Source organism: Oryctolagus cuniculus, chromosome 3 (genome assembly GCF_964237555.1).
Source record: "Oryctolagus cuniculus chromosome 3, mOryCun1.1, whole genome shotgun sequence".
NCBI classification, from domain to species: domain Eukaryota; kingdom Metazoa; phylum Chordata; class Mammalia; order Lagomorpha; family Leporidae; genus Oryctolagus; species Oryctolagus cuniculus.
The window spans coordinates 39319612-39340568 of record NC_091434.1 but is presented as its reverse complement, the minus strand read 5'-3'; the positions used below and the strand labels follow the sequence as shown (position 1 = coordinate 39340568).

The following is a 20957-nucleotide window of genomic DNA, read 5'->3' as shown; positions in this document are numbered from 1 at the left end:
TTTATTTATTTTGACAGGCAGAGTGGACAGTGAGAGAGAGAGACAGAGAGAAAGGTCTTCCTTTGCCATTGGTTCACCCTCCAATGGCCGCCGCAGCTGGCGCACTGCGGCCAGCGCACCGCGCTGATCCGATGGCAGGAGCTTTTCCTGGTCTCCCATGGGGTGCAGGGCCCAAGCACTCAGGCCATCCTCCACTGCACTCCCTGGCCACAGCAGAGAGCTGGCCTGGAAGAGGGGCAACCGGGACAGAATCCGGCGCCCCGACCGGGACTAGAACTCGGTGTGCCAGCGCCACAAGGTGTCCTCCCTGGCTTTAACCACGTTCCCCTGGGGAAAGGAGTCGTGGCCTCCAGGGGGGACAAGTGAAGGTGCAGATGCTGACTTGCTTCATTCCGGAGAGGGAAGCAGATAGGGCGGGCCCGGCGCTGTGTGAAGTGTCTGTGGGTGTGGCCGGGGAGAGCCCTGGCTGGCGCTCCCACCAGAGAGTGGGGCTATAAATCACCCTGCTTCCGTCTGCCGTTGTCAGCTTGGGCTTCCTCAGGGCCGAAAGGCGTCCACATTATTGCTCTAACACACCTTTTTAAAAAACACCTCTCTCCCAGACTTGGCAGGATGCCTTCCCACCACAATTCTGATGAGCTGATATTTTTTGTGAATGGAAGAAAGGTAAGTTTATAACATGATTAATGTGGGGATCTGTAGACCAGCCAAAAAAGCCAAGCTGTCTTCTTACTTCCCTGCAGTGTCTTTTTTTTTTCTTCTTTAATCTCTGTTGTCTATCTTTCAAGTGGTATAAACTTGAACATGGGTCGTTAGATCAAGTTTTTCTGCAAAATGGTTCAAAGTGTGGGTGTCTCTGCTTTGGAATCAGTCAAAAAAGTCTCATTTTTCTTTGTCATATTACAATGTGAATGAATTCTGTCATTTCCCCTTTCTTTGGATTTTAGCTCTACTTGAGATCATCAATGCTATTTCTATATATTAATTTTTATTTATTCAAGAGGAAAAGAAAGAGAGACTATGACAGAGACCTCTCATCTGCTGGTTTACTCCCTAACGCCCACAACAGCCTGGGCTGGGGTCTGAAGCTGGGAGCCAGAAACTCAACCCCGGTCTCCCAAGTGAGTGGCAGGAACCCAGCTCTCTGAGCTGTCACCTGCTGTCTCCCATGGCACACATTCATGGGAAGTTAGAATTAGGAGAAGAACTGAGTCTTAAACCCAGGTCCCCTGATATGGGATATGAGCCTCTCAAGTGGTGTCTTAACCATTAAGCTGAATGTCCATCCCAATCCATGCTATTCGAACAGAAGGCGTGGATGCCACTGAGGGTGATGACAGCAAGGAACTCTCAGATGGTCGTACTTGGCCTTCATAAATTCCCTGAAGCAGATCACCTAACCTCAACACCGCACCCGCTGCCTGGGGATGCGATGAGGCTGGCCGCTTCCTCCCCCTAGAAAGGTGGGACAACACAAATGCTTTGCCAGTGCCTTATCCTCAACCCTGTGCTTTCCTAAGCAAGATGAGTAAATAAAATGTTTGAGGTGTTTTAAAGATACAATGAAAAAAAAAAAAAAGAGAGAGAGAGTGAAAGGATGCGTATCTGATGGTTTGGGACTAAAGTTTTGCTTCTCATACCTCAGCTATACGGGGTTACTGATGTCCTTTCTGAAGGAGAAAATAAAACTTTTATAGTGGCAAAAATTCTTGGGACTTTAACAGAATAGGTCATTTCCAGGAGACCTGTGAACCAACAAGCCCAGAGTGAAAGAGGGAGGAAGGAAAGGATAAAGCCTAGATTTCAGGACCTTGAATGACCTGAAGCCAAGTGGAACAGCAAAAATAACTGCTGAGTGGAAATTTGAAGCAAGTCAGAAACTAAGACCTTATTCTGAGTGTGCCCTAAGTGCCCTTTATGGCTGGGCCTTCGCTGGTGAGCAGAACCCGTAATCCTTCAACGGTGCCCTGCCATTACCAGCCCCTTGCCGGCCTCCAAGTCTTTTGAATCCAAAGCCAACATTTTGGTATTTTTACCTCCCTTCTGTTTTCAAATTTCTTAGACAAGTGGCCAAAGAAGGGAAAACATAAGCAACCCTGAAAAGAGACCGTTGCTGCTGTTGACCGCTCCTTTCTAGCAGACACAGGTTAACTGGGTGCCCCCGTCAATGGCGCAACAGCACCACAACCCGAGCAAGGCCCTCTTGCATTTCCTTTTGAAATTCTTTTCTTTGTTCTCCCTGTCTTCTCTGTTCTTCCCTCCCCAGGCATGCACCCTTGTGTATTTTAAACCTGTATCCTTCCCATCCACCAGATCCAGATGTGTCTTTGAAAGATACCCAGTGAACGTACATGTGTGTGTGCATCCTTAACTCCCACACATGGTGGTATGGTTTAGAAATCTCTTGTTTCGTTGGTGACTCAGCACTTACCCTTGAACACCTGGCTCATTGCTTCTGAATGCATAGACCTCCTGTTTCTGCACAGCCTTCATTTGCTTACTAGTACCCAGGTCATGGACATGTGGGATGCTTCCGATTCCCCTCCAAGCCCAAGAAAAGCTGCAGTGACTGAGTGACACCGCAGCTCATCGCTGACATTGGCAAGAGAACCTCTGTGTGAGACTGCACCAAGGTGATTGTGTAGGTGCTGCCTTACCAAGCACACGCGAGTTCCACTTCCCATAGCATGACACACGCTGCTTGCCTGCCAAAATGCAGTGTGCCAATGTAATAGACAATGTGCCAGAGCTTGATAGCATAGGACTTTCAACACCTTGCTGAAGCAGAAGGGTGTGAAGTGTTGGTTCACTGATGGCATCTTTTGCATCTCTCTGCTTTCTAATGAGTTTGCTCCTCCTTTCCTACTGGCACAACAAAGGGGCTTTTCCCGAAGTGCTCTGCTTCCCGTTCGGTGACTGGTTGGTTGATTTTAAGTGAATAGGAATAGTAGCTATTTGATTTGTCAGAAGTTGCAGTTGGTGGCTGTTAATTTATTTCCCAAAGTCTAATCTCTCTCCTTCGTTGGGAGCCTCAACATGTTATGGGCTCGCTGTGTCTGAGGCACAGACACGAAGGCAGGGGACCGAGTTCCATCCAGTGTGGCCCTGGCCAGCCCACTAGGGCGGTTGACGAACGTGTCCTATCACCCAGGACGTTGTCTCAGAGACACTGAGATCTTCACAGCCTAGAAGAGTGGCGTGTCATCAGGCCTTGCCCATCATCATCTCCCAGGCGCCATCTTGTTCCCGCCCATGGGCTATAACTCCCACAGCCATGCGGGAGTGGCACTGAAGAAAACACAGCAGCAATGCCTTGCGTCTGCCGTGCCGCTGTCCTCAGTCCCTGCCACATGCTGAGATCCAGGCAGCAGGGGTGCCAGGGTCACGTATGGCTGAGGAAGTCTCCTGAGGGCTTGGAAGAGAACTTGAATGTGGAGGCACCGTGTGATGAGATAATGTGATTTGTTGCCTTTTTCCGAGGTGATAAAAAAAAAATTTAGCAAAAACACTCTTTAGTGGAATGAGGTCCTCTTTATCCAGGCTCAGTGTCGCTACCCTTCCAGGTACATTTCTTTCTTACTTGCCTCTCCCTAATCTTGCCTGGGTCCCTCTGAGGCTGGGAGGGCGGGTGGCTTTCGCCTGGCGTGCCAGCTCTGATCAGTTGGCTGTAGCAGCTGGAGCTTCATGGAGGAGCTGAATGATTTGTGCCCCTTCTGGTTTGCCTTCATATTTGGGGCAGGGGAGGAGCAGGAACGGCCCCCTAATGCCACACAGAATTAGTGGCAGAGGCTAGGAGGCAAAATCCCCCTTTTTATACTAAAAGAGAAAATCTTCTTTGCTTTTATTGTTAGCACTTGCAGACAGCCAGGTGTGAGCAGAGCCCCGGTGTCCAGGGAAGTCTCAAGCCCTTACTTACCATGTTATAATGGCTCAGAAACTGCAGGGCTGGCGGATGTCCCAGAAATGGCAGCCGCATCGGCAGCCATCTCCTTACCTTCATTAATCTTAGGCTCCTTGTACTATCGTTAGCTCTGAGGTTGCAGCTGGGACTCAGCCAAGATCTCCATGGCAGATCTGAAAGGACCTCATTAGGAAAGAAAGCAGGTGGCACCACATCCCGGAAAATCCCACTGTGTTCCCAGGCATCTCCCATCCTATGATTATCCCTGCCCCTTCATTACAAGAGAAAGATGAGAGGGAACCCTCCTCCACCCTTCAGGGCAGATGCCCTGTCCCCAGAGCGTCCCTCTCCCTCCATCTCGGGAGCAGAAGTCCACTTACGATGAGCTTGCTTGCCCATTTCACACTGACCCCCGAAGCGTTCTAGAATTCCTTCTCTGATGATGCCAAGAACCTGGACAGCAACTTTCCTGGAATTTCTGACTTCTTATGACCACAAGTTCTCGGAGTTGGTTTGGGAATCTGTGTCTGTTCCCTTGTCAGTCTTTTCCAGCTAAGTCTGAGGAAAAAGAAGGCAAAATGAGCAGATTGTTTTCTGAAATCTTGCCTTTCCCTGTTCTCTTGTTTGGAACCTTGCCGTAGCTTGTCCTCTCATAGCCTGAGGCATTGTCGTGGCGTATAATTAGATGTATTTAAAAATTCAGACACATTGCAATAAGGCGCAATGAGTTCTTCATGGTTCTACTTCCAAATGTTGGGAAAGGTTTTCCTTGGTATTTTTTTTTCCTGTGAGGCCATCGCCTATCAGAAAACACGCCCTCCAAACAATGGATTGAATTGCCATCACATGTTGGTGTTCTCTCTCTGAAACCCCTTCTCTCCTCTCACAACACAGGTAGTAGAAAAGCATGCTGATCCTGAAGTCAACCTACTGCAGTACCTCAGGAAAGTGCGTATCCTTTCATTGTGCTGTAATCAACACAGACTCATCAAGACAGTCGCCTGTATTTGCTCTTGCTAATGGCCTTGGGTCCTGCTTTTCCAGTCTAGCTGGAGTGCAGAGACTGTGTCTGTGGATTCCAGTTTTATTTGTTTTGCTTCTTCACCCGAGCAAAACCAAAAGAGTCATCCAGTGAACCACGCGTGTGCTCATTCTGGAAATCCTGTACCCCAAGGACACCCTGCTGGTGACTTCCTGTTCAGAAGGGTGAACGTACACATTTCTAGCCGAGCGCGTCCAGGCAAATGCTCACAGGTGCATGTCACGGACAATAGCGCCCCACAGGTCGTTTCGCTGACTTGTCCTACACCCTTCGTAGTCCTTATCGGAGAAAACTAAGTTTTATTCATACATTTCACAATCTCAGAGTGCCGCGAAGGCACTCCCAGTTCTCCCCTGCAATCTTGACCCCTCCTAGCCTCCAAGGATTTCCATAAAACTTTCAGTAAATAATTACTCAAGAAGAAGCTCCTGAGTTTGGGGGCAGTGGCTGCATAAATCTATCCATGAGACAAAATTGCCCAGAACCATCCACCCACACATAATGTAAGTGCATGTACATAGGGACCTCAAAAAGTTCATGGGAAATGGAATGAAAAGTCTGAGTTTATTTTGGTGCAAATTGGCTCATCATCATATGTGGAGAATGTGTGTATTATGAAAAAACTGCAAGTAGTCCAGAAAATCTTGCATCAAAATAAACTTATTTTTTTAATAAACTTATACTTTTAATTCCACTACATGTAAGAGGTGAAAGCTGAATAAGTTGTTGTTTAGTTATCAGTATTACTCCAGTGTCAATTTTCTGGCTTTGACGTGTATCAAAAATATGCATCATATGCTATAGCTATGTGATATGTCATCACTTAGAGAAAACTGGGATGTGGATATACAGTCTATACTATTTTTGCAATTCTCTATGAGACTATATTTCAAAATAAGTTTAAAACATATGATTGGCCGGCACTGTGGCTCAATAGGCTAATCCTCCGCCTTGCGGCGCCGGCACATCGGGTTCTAGTCCCGGTCAGGGCGCCGGATTCTGTCCCGGTTGCCCCTCTTCCAGGCCAGCTCTCTGTTGTGGCCAGGGAGTGCAGTGGAGGATGGCCCAAGTGCTTGGGCCATGCACCCCATGGGAGACCAGGAGAAGTACCTGGCTCCTGCCATCGGATCAGCGCGGTGCGCCGGCTGCAGCGCGCTGGCCGCAGCGGCCATTGGAGGGTGAACCAACGGCAAAAGGAAGACCTTTCTCTCTCTCTCACTGTCCACTCTGCCTGTCAAAAATATATATATATGGTTATGGAGCATGTATGGCATTCTAGGCACTGTGTTGGGCTGTAGGGATCCCAGAGTGAACAACACAGTGTTAGTTCCTCTTGCTGTCTTTTTTGCTTCCCAATATACACATCTGGAAGCACTACTTCATTTCTCCCTGTTCTTTCCTTGCCAACCTCTACTAAAAGATAGCCTGTGCCTGATACCTCTATTTCTCTCCAGACTCCTCCCTCTCTCTGCTGAACGGACCTTGCATTCTGTTCCTCCTCCGTCACTGTACCGCTCTGGCCATCCCACCTCCCATTGTCCCGATTCCACTCACAATCCACACGGGACACCCCCCACCCCGAGTCCTGCTGTCTCCCATTGGGCAGAAAACCCCATCACTGCCCTGCTGTACGATTTCTAAATCCCCGTCACACTTCCCCCATGCTTTCTCTAGAATCTTTCTCTAGACAACCCAAATGAAGAGACTCATGATATCAGGAGCACACTGGAAATTCATAGAATTTTTGAAAGAACCAGCCCTGGAATACCACCCCAGCCCCCCATTCCCCCAGCTCCTGAGCACCCCTCTGTATATTCCCTCTTGGTGCTGGTGATGCCCCATGTAAGTTAAGTCATTCCAGATAAAAAAAAAAAAAGGCCCACCTGGCACTTCCAGGCCCTGTCTTCTTTGTAAGTCCAGAAATGGGATCATGGATGTTACATGATACTGCAAAAGTCCTACAAGGTACTACATAAAGTTCATGAAAAGATGAAATTAAAAGCTAATGCATTTTTCCATAGCAGGTGGTTCTGATGGATGATCCATACAAGGAATGGGTATCTGTGGATAATCACACGGTCAGTGCCAGCCCACTTCACTCTCACAGGATTCCCTTTGCCTCTTTCAAAGAATTTTTCTTAAATCACTATTCATTATTTTGATTGTCTTCTCTTAAAGCAGGCTATCCACCTGATTAAAGCAGTCTCCCACAAAACCCCAATCTGCCGCTGACCTAGGCCCTGACTTGGCTGCCACCTCCAGAGGAAGCCACAGCCATACAAAGGGAAAACTTTGTTTGGGGGCATCCTCATCTCCCTTCCACTTTTCCACAGCCATCCTTCCACTTTTCCCAGGCCATAGGGATCCTTGGAGGCCCACCACCTCCCATTGAATCTCCACACCCAGCCCAGCTGCCCTGCCCAGACACGCTGCTGTGCAATCCTGTTTCACTTCTCTGTCAACACTAGCACCTGGATCTGCAGATCCAGAGAGTGAGTAGCCCACAGCTGCATGGGGCCACCAGGGTGTGACAGAGTAGAGTTGCTTAATCCCTGTGAGGGCCTGGGATGTCTCAGAAGCACCCCTAAACTTTTGCCCTTCACATACTCTTTGCTATGGCCCTGACATCTCTTGTAGCTCTCAAAACAATTCTTACTTCATTGAGCTAACAAGTGTTCCCAAGCACCAGGCACTCAGAGATAAGCTAGACAAAGATAACCTCTGGTTACACTTTAATTTGAATGCCTGGGACACACTAAATATGACTCCCGGTTTATCTGACACTTAATGGGGCCTCCCACATTTTATCTGGTAACCCTACCTACTAACGATCTTTAGGGACTGGAGTGCCTAAGTCAGGCACTTCTGCTGAGGGTATAAGAGGAAGCCTCAAACCAGCTCTAGGGTATCCAGGGGACAAAAGAGGTGGTGGAGCCCATTTTTCACATTTTCCTCAAGAAAACTTTAAAATGCCCATCACAGAACAGAAGTTCTGACAACATAAAAAGTGACCTCCCTCTCTGAGTCAAACAGCACCAGAATTCTTCAGAATTCTTTACTTGGAAATTTTAGGACACCAAAAAAAAAAAAAAAAAAAAAAAAAAAAAAAAAAAGAAATAAAGAAAGAAAGAAACAACCCAGAAACAATCTCCTTGCCTTTCATGCCCTGTTCAATGGAGCAGTTAGCTGAAGTCTGACGCACATGACTCCCAGCCCTCTGCCTGCTGGTGAGAAGCTTGACTTCCCAGAACAGGCTCGGGCCCCGAGGTGGCAGAGCCGCTGGGACTCAGGGCAGAACAGAGGCGAGGGCTTGCACAGCCCCACTGGCTACTGCCAAGAGGAGGGTCCCGTGTCACCTCTTCACAGGCAGTGACTTCCAAGATGACAACTAGTCTTGACCTCCACCTGAGCCAAGTATGACCTTGACCTGTGAGACCCTTTGTAAACTTCTCCCAGAAAAGCTTCCGAGAAAACGCCAGTAGCTTCTGACAGAAGCAAAGCAGGGGACTTACATACATTGATTTTTCTCCCTTTGTGAAAATATGCAGCCATCTCACAAGCAACGGGTGCACAGTGATTGTTGGAATGGCTGGTTCAGGGGCTATGGTTATGAAATTAATTTTCTCTAATCCCATAAGAAGGTAAAAGCATAACCTTGTTGCACCAGGAAAAGTTAAGCCTCATGTGGACCTTTTTATTTTTTTAAGATTTATTTATTTATTTGAAAGTCAGAGTTACACAGAGAGAGAAGGAGAGGCGGGGGGGGGGGGGAAGGAAGGGAGGGAGGGAGGGAAGGAGAGGTCTTCCATCCACTGGTTCACTCTCTAACTAGCCGCAATGGCTGGAGCTGTGCTAATCCGAAGCCAGGAGCTTCTTCCTGGTCTCCCACATGAGTGCACATAGGTGCACATGGGTGCACATGGGTGCACGTGGGTGCAGGGGCCCAAGGACCTGGGCCATCTTCTACTGCTTTTTCAGGCCATAGCAGAGAGCTGGATCGGAAGTGGAGTGGCTGGGACTCGAACTGGCGCCCATATGGGATGCCGGTACTACAGGCGGCGGCTTTACCCGCTACGCCACAGCGTCGGCCCCATGGATCTTTTTCTAAGTTCCTCCCACAAGCCACCTCCTACTACCTCCGCAGCAGTAGCATTATGCAGGTCCAGCAGCCAGCGTCCAGAACTCTGAATTCAACAGACTTCTTGCATCTCGCTTGAATGCAAACCCTGAGATCAGGCTCTGTGTAGACTTCATGCATCCTCCTTGGCATGACGATGCATATGGTTCACCGCAAAAATAGGAATGTGTTTGATTTCAAGGTGCTGCCCCAGACCCACTGGGAGCGCGATGCCATCACCTTCCTAAAATCTGCAAATTTCTAAATTCAGACATGCATCTGGATCTGAGGTTTCCAGATAAGGCAGTGCGAGTCCCTAGGGATTTCTTTGTCTCTTTCATCAGCTGTCTCATTTCTAAGAAGCAAAAAGCTGAGCAATTTCTCCAAGCAAGGATCCTCTGACCAGTTCGGTACAAGACAACGTGTTGCTTGTTAACAACATCCAAGGGAGAAAAATGCTAAAACCCAAAGCACCCGCGTCCCCGTTTTCCTTGACTTCCACCCTTCAAGTCCGTCTTACAGGCACTAAATATGCCTGTGGAGGAGGGGGCTGTGGTGCCTGCACAGTGATGCTGTCAAGATACAACGTCAAGACCAAGAAGATCCAGTATCCTTCGTGGGGGCTTAGACCACGCTGGGCACATCTCGGGGGTCGGGGAGGGTGTGGAGCCTCCTAATGTCCTTGCTGGTCTGCACTCCTCCCTCTTCTCTCCTGGCGTCCGATGCACGCACACAGCCTCCAGACCTGCTCCTCCCGACACCTCCCCCCTTCTCGATCCTTCCCACATTCTTCCTAGCAGAATTGTGATCCCCATCCAGCGTGCCCGTCTCTTGGGGCTCTGCTCTCCGCTACCCTAAACTAGCACAAAGATAGTCCTGGTGGGAGATTTGGGTCTTTGCCACACACTAAGATTTGTTTTTCTGGAAGGGCTAAGCAAGACTCAAATCCTGCTACGTGACTCAGTGAGCCCCACCTTCACTGAAAAATGTAATCAGCTTGCTGAGTGCATGTGAAGAGATGCCCAGCCCAAGTCCCTCCCAGGCTTTGTCTTAGATGACTAGGTGGTGGTGCAGGGGCAGTTCAGAAATCAGAGAAGTTGTAAAGGGAGGGGTAGAGGACGGAAAAGTGGCATGGGGACACACTGCATTGGAGATAATGATGGGACAGCTGGGAGGGACTGTCCAACAGGCATGCGGATAGATGTATCTGCTACTTAAAGAACAGGCTCTCCTGTAAGTTATGTAACTTCTTGTTAGTTATCAGTGTAAACAATAGCAATAATAATGAGAAAAATGGTATTTATTGAATACTAAATGTACCAGGGCTGTTCAAAGTAGCTCACCTACATGATCATATTCAGTCCCCGAAGTCACTTTGAGGAAGCCTTTGCTACCTCAGTCACATTTTACAAAGAGGAGACCAAGACCAAGAGGGTGAAACGGGCCAGTTAGTGGAGTCTGCATGTCCTAAGCCCAGGCCACCTGGAAGGGACTAGGCACTGCTGGAGGGTGTGTGAGCGTAGGACATATAGAACAACAGAAATGGAAACAGCCAAAGAAAGAAACCCCCACTATAAGACCAACAGGGAGAAGCTGGAGTTGAAGGAAGAAATTCACTCTCCGAATTGTGGTACCCCGTCCCTAAGATTCCAGTGGATTCTCTTTACATAATTCCACTACAGCCACTACCCAGTCACAGCCTGCCTGGTGCCTGTCTGCTCTCTGCATGGGGCTGCGGTTACCACCGTGGAAGGAGTAGGAAGCATCAAAACCAGGATTCACCCCGTGCAGGTAAGAGCTCAAGGCGACCAGACCCGGATGTTGGTACGGGCATCCTACATGCTCTGACGTTACCTCACTGGGGCACCAACTTTGAAATCGGTTGCTTCCTAACTAGGGATCTTTTCAGATATCTTTTCAAGATTCTTTCACTGACGTGAATACATCGTAACCCCAAGGAATTTCTCAGCCGCAGCCTCGCCGTGACCTTAGACAAGAACAGGCCAGTGTGACAAGAGGAGAAAGCGAGATTGAAAATGGGGCGTATATGGAGGACGCTAGCTGTCAAACCCACTTCAGAATCGCTAGACTCTGAAACAGAGGCACTTGTGTGTTCAAACACTCCCCGAATGCTCGCCAAACATCTGTCCAGTAACCATCCACTGTGCTGCAATAAAACACAGCTAAAATAGCACAGTGCTTGCTAAGGTTTAGAGAACTTTTTAAAGAAATGACAGTGTTGTTTTCACAAACTAGAATAGGAACCTCTGCAGGTGGTGCTTTTAAAGCAGTGTGCAGGAAGAAAATTATGAAAACTATATTTTCCCTTGAGTCTCTTCTCTTGAAAAGCTGTGGTGAGAACGTAGAGGCCAAGAGCTTTCTCTGACATGCTGGCTCTGATCTGCACCTGTTAATAGTGCGTGTCTTTCAGCCACAAGCTTACCGATTTCTTTTTCTCATTAAGGTCTTACCCTTTCCTTCTCTCATCACCTTAACAGCATGGAAGTGCTTCCTGCTGTACTTGTCAGATTTGTTTCTCTCAAGTCTTGAGCATATAAATGCTAGGGTGGTCAGCAGTGCCCTAAAGAAGGCTTGGACTGCCTTATGGGAGCCAGTTGTTCAGTTTTCCAGAACTTGGCAAACCAGTCTTTAAACACAGCCATTGTTTAAAACTAAATAATGTATAGAATAATACCAGTCCTGGTGGCAGTGTTTATAGTACAAAAATTGGCAGAAGATAAAAATCAGGTCTTTTTTCTCCCACATAGCTGGTTGTGAGGCATTCCCAGGCGGGTTTACGTGCCATGTCGGAAACAGCTTGCCGGCTGGCGGTAAATCCAACCCAGCTGCATTTCCCTCTGGCGTTAGAACCAGGCCTGTCCTTTCACAGACGAAGCATTTGACTCTCCTTTTGGGAGCCCTGCCATTTGGAAAATGCTTATGTTAAACATTTGAGTCGCACTCAAGCCAGCCAGTGGAGCAGCCTGTGAGAAGTGTGTGAAACATGTCCGGGTCACAGCCCCGTCTGCACCCCTACAGTAGAGTCTGTGTAGATCACAGGAACTCGTCGAGTTTCGCCTTGTCTTCTATTTTTTCCGGCACTTGAGTGTATAAAGTTAAACAATCATCTATTATGTGAGTTTCACAATGCTATGAAGAAACCCTCGACAATTATCAAAGCATTCCTATAGATGATGACAGCTAATCCATCAAAAACTGTCCTACGGATGGAGAAAGAGATGGAAATGAGTTGCCAAAGACTGTGCTAAATGATTTTCTCACACTCATTCATTCATTCCCGTAACTACCTTGTAGAGATCATTATTGTTCCAAAGTCAAAGAAAGTGAAGAAAATGTCAGGAAAATCACCAAGGCTCCCTGAATTAATGAGTTGCCCAAAACTCACATGAGAATCACTCCAAAGTATTTCACTTGCTCCTCTTAACTATATTTTCTTCTTCACAGCGAATGAAACCAGGAGAGGAAAGTGACTTAATACCTGCCACTAGGCTTTTCTCAAGACCGAAAAGTAGTATGCATATGACTTCCAGAAATGAAAGATTTTTCTTCCTTGGGATCTTTTTTTAAAAAAGATTTATTTATTTATTTATTTATTTATTTGAAAGGCAGAGTACAGAGAAGGAGGCAGAGAGAGAAAGGTCTTCCAGCCATTGGTTTACTCCCCAAATTACCACAATGGCCAGAGCTGGGCCAATCTAAAACCAGGAGCCAGGAGCTTCTTCCAGGTCTCCCACATGGGTGCAGGAGTCCAAGGACTTGGGCCATCTTCTACTGCTTTCCCGAGCCATAGTAGAGAGCTGGATCAGAAGTGGAGCAGCTGGAACTCGAACCAGTGTCCATAGGAGGTGTCGGCACTGTAGACGGCAGCTTTACCCGCTGCGCCACAGTGTCACCTTCCCCTCATCACCCCCTCCCCCCCGGATATCTTTTACCCCAGAGTTGTTTTTCAAAAGGTAAACACACAAGCTCCGCTGCTTGCTGGTGCCCAGGCAGGGAAATGCAGAGCCAAGGCATACATGGTGCACCCTTCTCCCCCAGGAGAGACTCGCCAAGTGCCATGGCACCCAGTGCGGATTCTGCAGCCCAGGCATGGTGATGTCCATCTACACTCTGCTGAGGAACCACCCCGAGCCAACCCCTGAGCAGATAATGGAAGCTCTTGGAGGTGAGCCTGGTTGGTGCTCTGCGGGCAGGGCGCTGTGTGGAAGGTGTTCCGGTAAGCAGAGAAGGAGGCCCCGACCCCTTGCACAGTGGTGGGGTCCAGGCACCTGGCCAACATGCAGATGTCCTCTGTGCCTGTCCTGAGCAAGTCCTTTCCTGAGGGCTGTCTTTGTTGAATCAGGCAGCACTGACTTCACGGTACAATCTTTCCCTCCGTGGAACTCTGTGTCGCTCAGCAGGGGCACTTAAATGGGCTATTTCTGCACTCTTAACACGATCTTTTCCCAGTGTGGAAATTTGGGTAGTGGGAAAGATGGAGAACCTACTCAGTGCTTTTTTTTCTTTTTTAATAAATCTGATACTTCACACTTTTATGCTTTCTCTCTCTCTATTTTTTTATCTGGAGATTTATTTTATTTATCCGAAAGGCAGAGTTATGGAGAGAGAAAGAAAAAGAGAGAGAGAGATCTTCCATCCGCTGGTTCACTCCCCAAATGGCCTCAATGGCCAGGGCGGGGCCAGGCTGAAGCCAGGAGCCAGGAGCTTTATCTGGGTCTCCCACATCAGAGCAGGGCTTGGGCCATCTTCCGCTGCTTTTCCCAGGCACACTGGCAGGGGACTGAATTGGAAGTGGAGCAGCTGGGATTAGAACCAGAGCCCATGTGGGATGCCGGCACTGCAGGCTGCAGCTTAACCCATTGTGCCACAATGCCATACTTTAAGTTTTCATTGATTCATTACAAGGTCAAGGAGATCATAGATGACAATCAGTTATCACAAACTTAGTGAGCAATTCAATCTCCTGTGACAAAAAAAGCTTTCAATTTAAGTGAACAAGTACAACTTTCTTTTAAAAAAGAAGAAGGAGGAGGAGGAGGAGAAAGAGGAGAAAGAGCCCCTGTTCTGGGGGAATTCGAGTATATCTAAGTCAACCCTTGCCTCTCTACAAGCTTCCGGCCCCCCAAAGGAGGTGAGGCACATCATTAATGACCCTGCTAGGGGCAAGGTCCACAGAAGCCCACAGACAGGAAGCAGCACGACTCTGATGGGATATCAGGTCAGACACCATGGAGAAGGGGACTGAGGCCTTGGGAAATAGCCCCGGCCCTCTCCCCCCGAGAGGGCATTTGAAGAAGAGACTGCCTGAGGAAGGCTTGGCAGAAGGCTACACGTGAGGTGTTATGGGAGTGGCAAGTGCACAAGTTAGGACAGGGCAAGAAATACGGCAGCGAGAATTGGTTGGGAGCCAGACCCAGAAAGACGAACATCACACGTATTCTCTTATTTGTGGACACGAATACACAGAGAGAGTATGAAAGTTGTGTGGATGTCATGTCATACCATTTGGTATCTAGTTATAAACAGAGCTCCATGGAAGTATACCACATAAATGACAAGACATCCGCTTTCCCCACATTATGATCCTTGTCATGAACCTCTCCCTTTGTAGTACTACTACCGCTGTTTTCAAGAAAAAATAGTATATGTATGTGTGTAATATTTTACTTTTGCAATGAATGTCAAAAATGTTGAGATACTTGTTAAATTTTAAAAATTATAGTAAAAAAAAAAGTGGGAAAAGCCATGGAAATCTGTGTGATATTTCAGTGAGCAAATGCAATGATAAGATCCACGTTTGAAGAAATCGCTAAAGGGAATATTTGTTCCAAAGAAACTTAATGCTTTTGGGGGACAAAAAAGTATCTATTAACACTGTGGCTTTTCCTCTGAAAACATGAAGCAGGTATATGCCATGTATTTCTTCTATGTTCCCTAAAATTTGGTCCCTTCTTTAACAGGTAATCTGTGTCGCTGTACTGGATACCGACCTATTGTAGAAAGTGGAAAAACTTTCTGTGTGGTAAGTTAAGAAAGTTTTCATTCTGTTGACTCAATACATTAGTGAGTCTTTGTATAAAATAACCTATTACACTCAAATAATCTCTAAAATCATCCACATTGACCTTTCAAACAAATGAAAGTTTTTAATGCCCATTGTTATTTGTCTTAATAAATTCATATCATGTATTGTTTGTACTCTAAATTTGACACATTCCTGGAAAGTGTTATATATGGCCTGAGACTTTAAGAAATGCATACTCCATTGAAGCAAATGAAGTGTAGAAAGCATAATTTAAAAGCAAGATATTAAAAAGTCCATGATGTCCTACATAGACTCACACATGCATATACATTTTGAAGGAATTTGGAGTAAGGAGAATTCATGAACGGCATGAAGAGAAGATAGAGAGGGTACCTACTGAGATAGGGAGATTAGAACAGGCCCCTAAAGGAAGAAATACAAGTCAATGGTGAATTGAGAATTCCGCTAAGAAAGTGCATGGATACAGGGAAAAGAAAGATGTCCAAGGTCCAGGTTAGAAATCGATGTGACTGGGGGCCGGCACAGTGGCGTAGCGGGTAAAGCCGCTGCTTGCAGTACCACCATCCCATATGAACACGAGTTCGAATCCCAGCTGCTCCACTTCCGATCCAGCTCTCTGCTATGGCCTGGGAAAGCAGTAGAAGATGGCCCAAGACCTTGGGTCCCTGCACCCACGTGGGAGACCCGGAAGAAGCTCCTGGCTCCTGGCTTTGGCTTGGCCTAGCCCTGGCCATTTGGGGAGCAAGCCAGTAAATGGAAGATTTTTGTCTGCTTCTCTCTCTCACTCTCTCTCTCTCTCTCTCTCTCTCACTGTAACTCTGCCTTTCAAATAAATAAAATAAATCCTTAAAAGAAAAAAGATACATTCTGCATGCCGTTGAGGTAAACAAAATAATCTGTTTGGGTTTCTAAATTACGGTGATAACAGCACTCCTTGTATCTCACGTCTGGTAGGAAGTCTCAGCTGGCTGATCCCACTCACCTGGAACCCCCTTTGCCTTTCCACAAGATTTGAGTGACACGGTTTACAAGACTCTGCATTGAGCATGGCTGCACCTGCTGCAATTTTCTCTGATTGCTCAGTGATGGAATAGCTTGCTCTCTGCCCTGCCAGGTACTCAGGTAGTTGTTTAAAGAAATAGCCAATGAATTTTCTTGAAACTGCCTTATTTCCCAAGGAATCAACCATTTGTCAAGTGAAAGGAACAGGAAAATGTTGCATGGATCAAGAAGAGAAGTCTTCTCTGGGCAGTCAAGAAAAAGTAAGTATCTAGTTTTCCACGTCAGTTGGGACTGACTGAAAATACCCAGACTCATTCCATTTTCCTATTTTTTTTTTCAATGAGTAAAATACAGAATAAGTGAATTCAGGGCTTAGACGGCCTTTACAACTCCCAAATGAGCAATCCCATGACTTCCGTGATAGTGGGCACTGGAGAAGGTGGATTTCCTTTGGAAGCCTTGCAGGTTTCTGCACCTTCATCTGGGTTTGCCAGTCCCCCATTGGCACTAAGAGGGACAAAGCAGCAGCACACCCACAGGTTCATGGCCAAGAACATCTGCAAGTCACACCTGAGATCAAGCACAAACAGACAGGAGGGAGACCAGAGCCCAGTGCAATACAGGGGACGGCATCCCTAGGTCCTGTGAGGGTGGGAAGCATCCCATCCAGGGCCACCCACTGGCTCTGGCACCCCAGTTACTGTTGTGTGTTGGAGAGGTAGAGAACCTGACTCTGAAGTTAGACTTCTACATCTCTCTGAGCAATGCTGAAGCTCCACTCGTGTTTTGTTTCTTTGTTTTGTTCAGCTGTGTACCAAACTGTATAATGAAGATGAATTCCAGCCCTTGGATCCATCCCAGGAGCCTATATTCCCTCCTGAACTCATAGTAAGATACTTTACTCTTGTTGTCTCGTTACGTGATATGTATGATGCATGCCTTTTTGTGTTACACTGCGGATGTACTAAGTTTCAGAATTGAAAGTCGGAAGTGTGTCCCAAAGCACACTAAGGGAGCAGCAGTCCGTGCTGAGAGACTTGCTCGTTTCTACTGTAAGTAGTGGACGCAGACAGTTGGTCAGAGTGTTGCTGCCGGGACATCAGAGACATCAGAGGGTCGAAGCCCCGGGGTCCGCTGAAGCCCCTGAGGCCCGAGTGGACGTGACTCGGGCGAGGTCGCACAGCTTCACTGTGAGAGACCTTCCAGGCAGTTTGCAAAAGCAGCAAAGGAAGACTGCAATAATCCTTAGAAGAATGGAGTTACCTATCCCCACCATGGACTCTGTGGTTTCAACTCACCGGGGAGACAAAGAATGTATGTAGTGCGGCAGGCCGGGGTTCCAATCCTTGTCTGGGAAGAACATGAGCTGAGAGGTAGGCTCATGCTGGCTTCCCAGAAGGCCTCTGTCCCCACAGAGGGCAGGAACTTGGATGTCCTGGGTGTGGCACTAGTGTGAAGATTCAAGTCCTGTAGATAATATGTATATACATATCACTACATAAGTATATATGTAGTTACGTGTCTGTATCTATATAGGTATGTATGTATATCTTCAGATTTGTGGGAAAAAATCCAATTACCCTATAGGTGGTGAATGATTTAAAAGCTTTTTTCCCAAGGACAATTTTGTTTATGAGCTATTTTTGATCTGTCGCTCCCCCTCTTCGTGGGGGAGCAACACTGAACCCTGCGCTGTTCTTTCTGTCTGCTCGGCCCTCCCCGGGTTTGCTGCTGGTTCTTCCCGGGTTGGCTACTATCCCTTCCACCTCCGTGGAAGGGCAGTTCCCCCTGGCCGCATTCCCCACTTCCGCAGGGGAGTGGCACACCGCCGGCCGGCTCTTTCGGGGGCTGCACGGGTTCCCTTAGATGTTCCCCATAGATGTTCCTGGTGCATGCCGTCTCTCTCCTCCTTTATAGTCCTCCTCCGCCAATCCTAACTCGGCTGCCCACACGCCGAGTACGCTGCTCTCCTCCAATCAATAGCAAGTCCTACAGTTTATTAGTTGAACTGGAGGCAGCTGTGCGGAAGCTGTTTACTTCTCTCCCAGCGCCATATTGTGGGAGAGCAGATGCATAGAATAAGTCCTAATTCCAGTAACAGTCTAGTCCGGTTTGCTCCCCACAGATCCCCCTTTCTTTTTATTTTTGGCGTTGATACGCGCCTGTCTTCGGTGTCCCGCGGCACACACTCTGCTCTACTTGCTAGAGTTGCCACAGGCTCTTACAAGTCCTATCAATCAGGAAAACCGAATCCGGGTCCTCTCTTCGCCATTGTGAGGAGGTTTTTAGGCGCTGATGCGTGCCTGTGTTCGGTGCCCTGCAGCGCATGCTCTGCTCTGCTAGAACTGCCTGCAGGTGTTTACAAAACCTATCAGGCAAACCGAATCCAAGCCTTCTCATTGCCGTATTGTGGGGGAGACTTATTAGTGTTGGTTTGTGCCTATCTTCGGTGACCTGCAGCTCATACTCTGGTCGAGCTGCTTGCTGGCGCTTACCGCCTTAAATCAGGCAGACCGAATCCAAGCCTCCTAATTGTTGCATTGTGGGGAAGCTTTACTGATGTTAATTCGTGCCTGTCTTCGGTGACCTGCGGCGCATAAGCTGCTAGCTGCCCGCAGGTGCTCATCGCCTCACTTGATTAGGCAGACCGAATCCAAACTTTCTCGTTGCCATGTTGAGGGGAGGCCTTATTTTTCTCTATTTCTCTATCTCCGGGCATTCCTATTTCTCCCATTTTACTTCTATCTGCCAACATTCCCATTTCTCTCACTCCACTTCCAAACTTCTGTTTCTCTTATCCCCGCAGCTTTCCGGCACCTCGCCCCGCCGGCGGGTTCCCGGCTCTGTGCCGCTTCAGCCCGCGCGCCTCTCTCATCTGCGCAGCTTCCCGGCTTTGCGCGGCTCGGCTTCGCGCGCTCCGCGGTCTCCACGCTTAACCCTTTCGCGTCTGAACCACGGCCTACGCCAGCGTTCCCTATCTATTCACGCCCCGTGCTCTCTCTGCACGCGGCGGCTTCCGCGAGTAACACAGCGTAGCTTGCGTCTCCACCACTAGCATTCAATCCAAGTTCCCCGGGCTAGCCTGGCGAATTCAACCCAGCGTACGTCTCCGCCCCACGGTTTGGCTTCCCGTCCTTTGCTCCCCGGGCTAATCAGACGGATCCCAATCTGGCTTGCGTCTCAGCTTCTGGTTTCAACTTTTCGCCCCCTATTCCCGGGCTAACTTGAGAATCCCAAAGTGGCTTTCGTGTCCGCCTTGGCCTGCCCCCCACGGCTTCAATTTCCCTAACATTTTTCTCTACCCGGTATGTTTCCCCAAGCTTTCCTCCAACAATACTCCTCCCTCATTTCTCCTGGCCTCTCCCCACAGTCCGCATCCGAGTCTGTTTGTTCTAGCTTTCACTTTCGCTTTCGACCTTAGAGATTTCTCCCAGCTTCCCCCCGTAGTCCGTATCCAAGTCTATGCCTAGGCTTTCAATAGCTTCTTCCGGCACCCTTTTCGTCCGGCTTTTCCCTAGGCTATTTACTAGTCTCTCTCTCCGGTATTTTCCCAGTTCTTCCCGTTTCTTCCCTCCTAAGTTTTCTATCCGTCCTAGGTTTTCTATCCGAGCTAGGTTTCCTATCCGAGTCACGGCACCATTATGTCGCTCCCCCTCTTCATGGAGGAGCAACACTAAATCCTGCCTAGGCTTCATATCCGAGTCACGGCACCATTATGTCGCTCCCCCTCTTCGTGGGGGAGCAACACTGAACCCTGCGCTGTTCTTTCTGTCTGCTCGGCCCTCCCCGGGTTTGCTGCTGGTTCTTCCCGGGTTGGCTACTATCCCTTCCACCTCCGTGGAAGGGCAGTTCCCCCTGGCCGCATTCCCCACTTCCGCAGGGGAGTGGCACACCGCCGGCCGGCTCTTTCGGGGGCTGCACGGGTTCCCTTAGATGTTCCCCATAGATGTTCCTGGTGCATGCCGTCTCTCTCCTCCTTTATAGTCCTCCTCCGCCAATCCTAACTCGGCTGCCCACACGCCGAGTACGCTGCTCTCCTCCAATCAATAGCAAGTCCTACAGTTTATTAGTTGAACTGGAGGCAGCTGTGCGGAAGCTGTTTACTTCTCTCCCAGCGCCATATTGTGGGAGAGCAGATGCATAGAATAAGTCCTAATTCCAGTAACAGTCTAGTCCGGTTTGCTCCCCACATGATCTCTTGACTTCCGAGTCATTTTTAGAGCAAAATTGGCACAGGAAGCCTGGCACTTTGATTCCAGGCTAAGACACAGTGACTATACCGTGTTGTTTCGTCTTCCCAGACTCCCTTCACAGATACAGATGGAGACTGCTCCATATCCGGTCGTTGGTGGACACCCATCATGATATTTCTTCAGTGATGCCCACTCAGAGCTGACTGGCCTGGGTTCTTCCACATAGACCACTCTTTCCTCATCCCGCCAGGCTGGATTTCCACAGGAAAAATGACCAGCAGACCCCTGGGACGCCCAGAGCGGTGCCTGAAAGTGGTGTTGGTTTTGTTTCTCTGCAGAGAATGGCAGAAGACCCAAAGAAGAGGAGGCTGACGTTCCAGGGGGAGAGGACCACCTGGATCACCCCTGCGACCCTGGAGGACCTCCTGGAGCTGAGAGCCAAGTTCCCCAAAGCGCCGCTGGTCATGGGGAACACCACGGTGGGTAAGTGCTCAGTACCAGCGCTCTTTGGCCCAGCTGAGGTGAGCTGGTACTTCTCTGTCTCTTTATCAACTCTTCATAAACGCTGTTCATGTTTATTAATGTGACCGGTGGCCCTTCTGAATGCTCTGTTTTGCAAGCAAGCCATTCAAGCC

At 48.4% G+C, this 20957-nt stretch overlaps 1 protein-coding gene across 1 annotated transcript in view; it reads left to right on the top strand.

Annotated features, from left to right (window-relative positions):
- Window positions 1-612: 612 nt before the first annotated feature.
- AOX4 (aldehyde oxidase 4) overlaps window positions 613-20957 on the top strand; it is a 56055-nt gene continuing 35710 nt past the window's right edge. The window contains 9 exon segments of the mRNA NM_001278863.1: window positions 613-666; window positions 4796-4853; window positions 9571-9667; window positions 10743-10851; window positions 13120-13246; window positions 15042-15103; window positions 16306-16389; window positions 16937-17017; window positions 20661-20805. Of these exon segments, the coding sequence (NP_001265792.1) occupies window positions 613-666; window positions 4796-4853; window positions 9571-9667; window positions 10743-10851; window positions 13120-13246; window positions 15042-15103; window positions 16306-16389; window positions 16937-17017; window positions 20661-20805 (817 nt within the window).